General features: G+C 49.3%; 1 protein-coding gene across 1 annotated transcript; it reads right to left on the bottom strand.

Moving 5' to 3' along the window:
• Positions 1 to 1794: 1794 nt before the first annotated feature.
• LOC121387294 (S-antigen protein-like) lies at positions 1795 to 2694 on the bottom strand. The gene has a single exon (XM_041518316.1). It carries the CDS (start codon positions 2692 to 2694, stop codon positions 1795 to 1797), a length of 900 nt encoding a protein of 299 aa, XP_041374250.1.
• Positions 2695 to 3143: the final 449 nt, after the last annotated feature.

Raw genomic sequence — 3143 nt, 5'->3', positions numbered from 1 at the left:
CGTGGCTACGAAACAAAAATATACCTTTTGAGAGTAACATGACAAAGCCAGTTCTTTATGAAATTGTGAAAAGTAACAAATGTGCACAGCAATTTGTTACTGATGATATTGCTGAACGCCATAGGCACTTGTGTCTAAGACTGCCGCCAAGACATTCTGAACTCAATCCGATAGAACTGATCTGAAGTCAAGTCAAAGGGCACATAGCTCGTCATAATGATGGTAAAATGACCACGGTGCGGAGAGAACTTGCACATGCATTGAACTCTGTCACACCTACACACTTCTCTGACGCAGTTAAACATGTAATAAAGATCGAAGAAGATTTTAGAAAACAAAATAGTTTTATAAGAAATAAAAATACCCCCTGTGATAGTCCCCCTTAACGAAGATAGTGATGAAGAAATGAGTTTGTCGACTGATTAAGTTATTTCTCCATACCCATCAGGAGTATTACTTTAATGTATGCATGAACTCTTTAACACCAAAAACAATTTATTTCCATATCATTCACTATCAAACAACCTAACAACCTATAAACTAATCGACTAGAAATGCATATAGACTACACATACATACGAGAGAAATGTTTATTTAACGACACACTCAACACATTTGATATACGTTTATGTGGCGTCAGACAAAACGGTTAAGGAGCATTATGACAGTGAGAAAGAAACTCGCTACCGCCACATGGGCCACTGTTTCCGATAAGCAATTTTGATAAGCAATAAGGGACGTTTTATATGCACCATCCCATAGACAGGATAGCACATACCACAGCCTTTATACATCAGTTGTGGTGCACAGGCTGGAACTAGACACAACCCAATGGGTCCACCATGTGGGATCGATCAGTCGACCTACCATGAGCGAACGCTTTACCTCTGAGCTACGTCCCGCTCCATATATAAAAGAAGCCTTAAGTGGGGTTGGGGTTGTGCAGAGGGTCACACCTCCACCAATCGCATGCATACCATATTCTTCTCTCTCTCTCTCTCCCTATAACCATATAACCATAGATTAAAATATGTTGAGTGCGTCGTTACATAAATGACGTTTCTCTCTCTCTCTCTCTCTCTCTCTCTCTCTCTCTCTCTCTCTCTCTCTCTCTCTGTATGTATGTCTCTCCTTTCAGCGCGCGCGCTTGTGTATTCCACAATATAATTAGAATATTTGATACATATTTTTTTTTCAAACTGAGGTTTTGTCACTTGAACTCCCCACCTGAATCCGCGCCTGCTTCATGTTTACAGATATTTTCTTAAATATAGGTCATACTACGATTTGTGCGGATAGGACGATAGAACCGAACATTAGTTTGAAACGCACTATAGAATGATGCTTTTGATATGCAAATGACCTTAGTTATTTATAGGAGAAATAACGTGCATTCCGAACACACAGAGATTTTTAAAAAGTGGAATTAAGTCAACTTCGTGCATTTTATATGATGATTTGTATATAAAACCTGTCGGGGTTTGGGTTTGTTTTCATGTAAATGCAAAGAAAACAAATATCGAATAGGAAATAAACGTAATATTTGCAAAAAACTTTGGGTCTAAATAATTGAACAGGATAATAGTGTTACTAGCCGGTAGACGGTAGACATTGGAAGGTATTGGGTTCGTATTCCAAGGCCAGTTTTAATGGCTCCGTGGGTTGGTGTAAAATAACTACACAGACTTCCCTCTCAATAACATTAACCACCACTAAAACTCTGTCCTTGACAAACACAGGGCGAGGTCGAACTCTGCCGGTTGAACGCTGGGCTGGGGGCGGACTCGGATTTCTCTAGGACATTTCAGGACATCTAGTTTTCAAACTTTTACGGGGAAGTATACCCCGAACCCCGTAGAAACTTTTATTTGCGCCCCTGATCTCAGTCAGCCTCCCCTCCCCCCTCGATTCTATTTGCTTCCGCCGTGCTTGGTACCGGGGGTGGGGGTGAGGGGCCAGCTCAGTCCAACGCCTCTTGTCCCTCACCTCCTGTCCCCTCCCGTCACTTTCCACGGGTCTGCAGTCCCTCGCCTTCTGTCCCCGCCCGCCACTTCCCACGGGTCTGCAGTCCCTCGCCTTCTGTCCCCGCCCGCTACTTCCCACTGGCCTGCAGTCCCTCGCCTTCTGTCCCCGCCCGCCACTTCCCACGGGCATGCAGTCCCTCGCCTCCTGTCCCCGCCCGCCATTTCCCACGGCTCTGCAGTCCCTCGCCTCCTGTCTCCGCCCGCCACTTCCCACGGGCCTGCAGTCCCTCGCCTTCTGTCTCCGCCCGCCACTTCCCACGGGCATGCAGTCCCTCGCCTCCTGTCCCCGCCCGCCATTTCCCACGGGCATGCAGTCCCTCGCCTCCTGTCCCCGCCCGCCATTTCCCACGGGCCTGCAGTCCCTCGCCTTCTGTCCCCGCCCGCCACTTCCCACGGGCCTGCAGTCCCTCGCCTCCTGTCCCCGCCCGCCACTTCCCACGGGCCTGCAGTCCCTCGCCTCCTGTCCCCGCCCGCCACTTCCCACGGGCATGCAGTCCCTCGCCTTCTGTCCCCGTCCGCCACTTCCCACGGGCATGCAGTCCCTCGCCTTCTGTCTCCGTCCGCCACTTCCCACGGGCATGCAGTCCCTCGCCTCCTGTCCCCGCCCGCCACTTCCCACGGGCATGCAGTCCCTCGCCTCCTGTCCCCGCCCGCCACTTCCCACGGGCATGCAGTCCCTCGCCTTCTGTCCCCGTCCGCCACTTCCCACGGGTCTGCAGTCCCTCGCCTCCTGTCTCCGCCCGCCACTTCCCACGTGCCTGCAGTCCCTCGCCTACTGTCCTCGTCCGCCACTTCCCACGGGCCTGCAGTCCCTCGCCTCCTGTCTCCGCCCGCCACTTCCCACGGGCATGCAGTCCCTCGCCTCCTGTCCCCGTCCGCCACTTCCCACGGGCATGCAGTCGACAGAGCGCTCGTCTCGACGCTCATTTTTATGGGCAGGTTTCTTTATTATTAATATTTTTTTTATTTTTTATAAAGACAATGTATCATTTCTTAAAGATCATGTTTTGTATCAGTATGATTTGTATCAGTATGGAGATTGTACTATAATTCATAGATAGTGTGGATTTGACACGTCTGTCTGTTCTAGTGATGTCTTTACATAAAACAAACGCTTCT

Source organism: Gigantopelta aegis, chromosome 13 (assembly GCF_016097555.1).
Source record: "Gigantopelta aegis isolate Gae_Host chromosome 13, Gae_host_genome, whole genome shotgun sequence".
Classification (NCBI taxonomy): domain Eukaryota; kingdom Metazoa; phylum Mollusca; class Gastropoda; order Neomphalida; family Peltospiridae; genus Gigantopelta; species Gigantopelta aegis.
This window is presented reverse-complemented; position numbering and strand designations above follow the sequence as displayed.

Excerpts from the sequence above, each read along its gene's own strand:
- LOC121387294 (XM_041518316.1), bottom strand. The coding sequence starts at position 2,694 with ATGCCCGTGGGAAGTGGCGGGCGGGGACAGGAGGCGAGGGACTGCATG.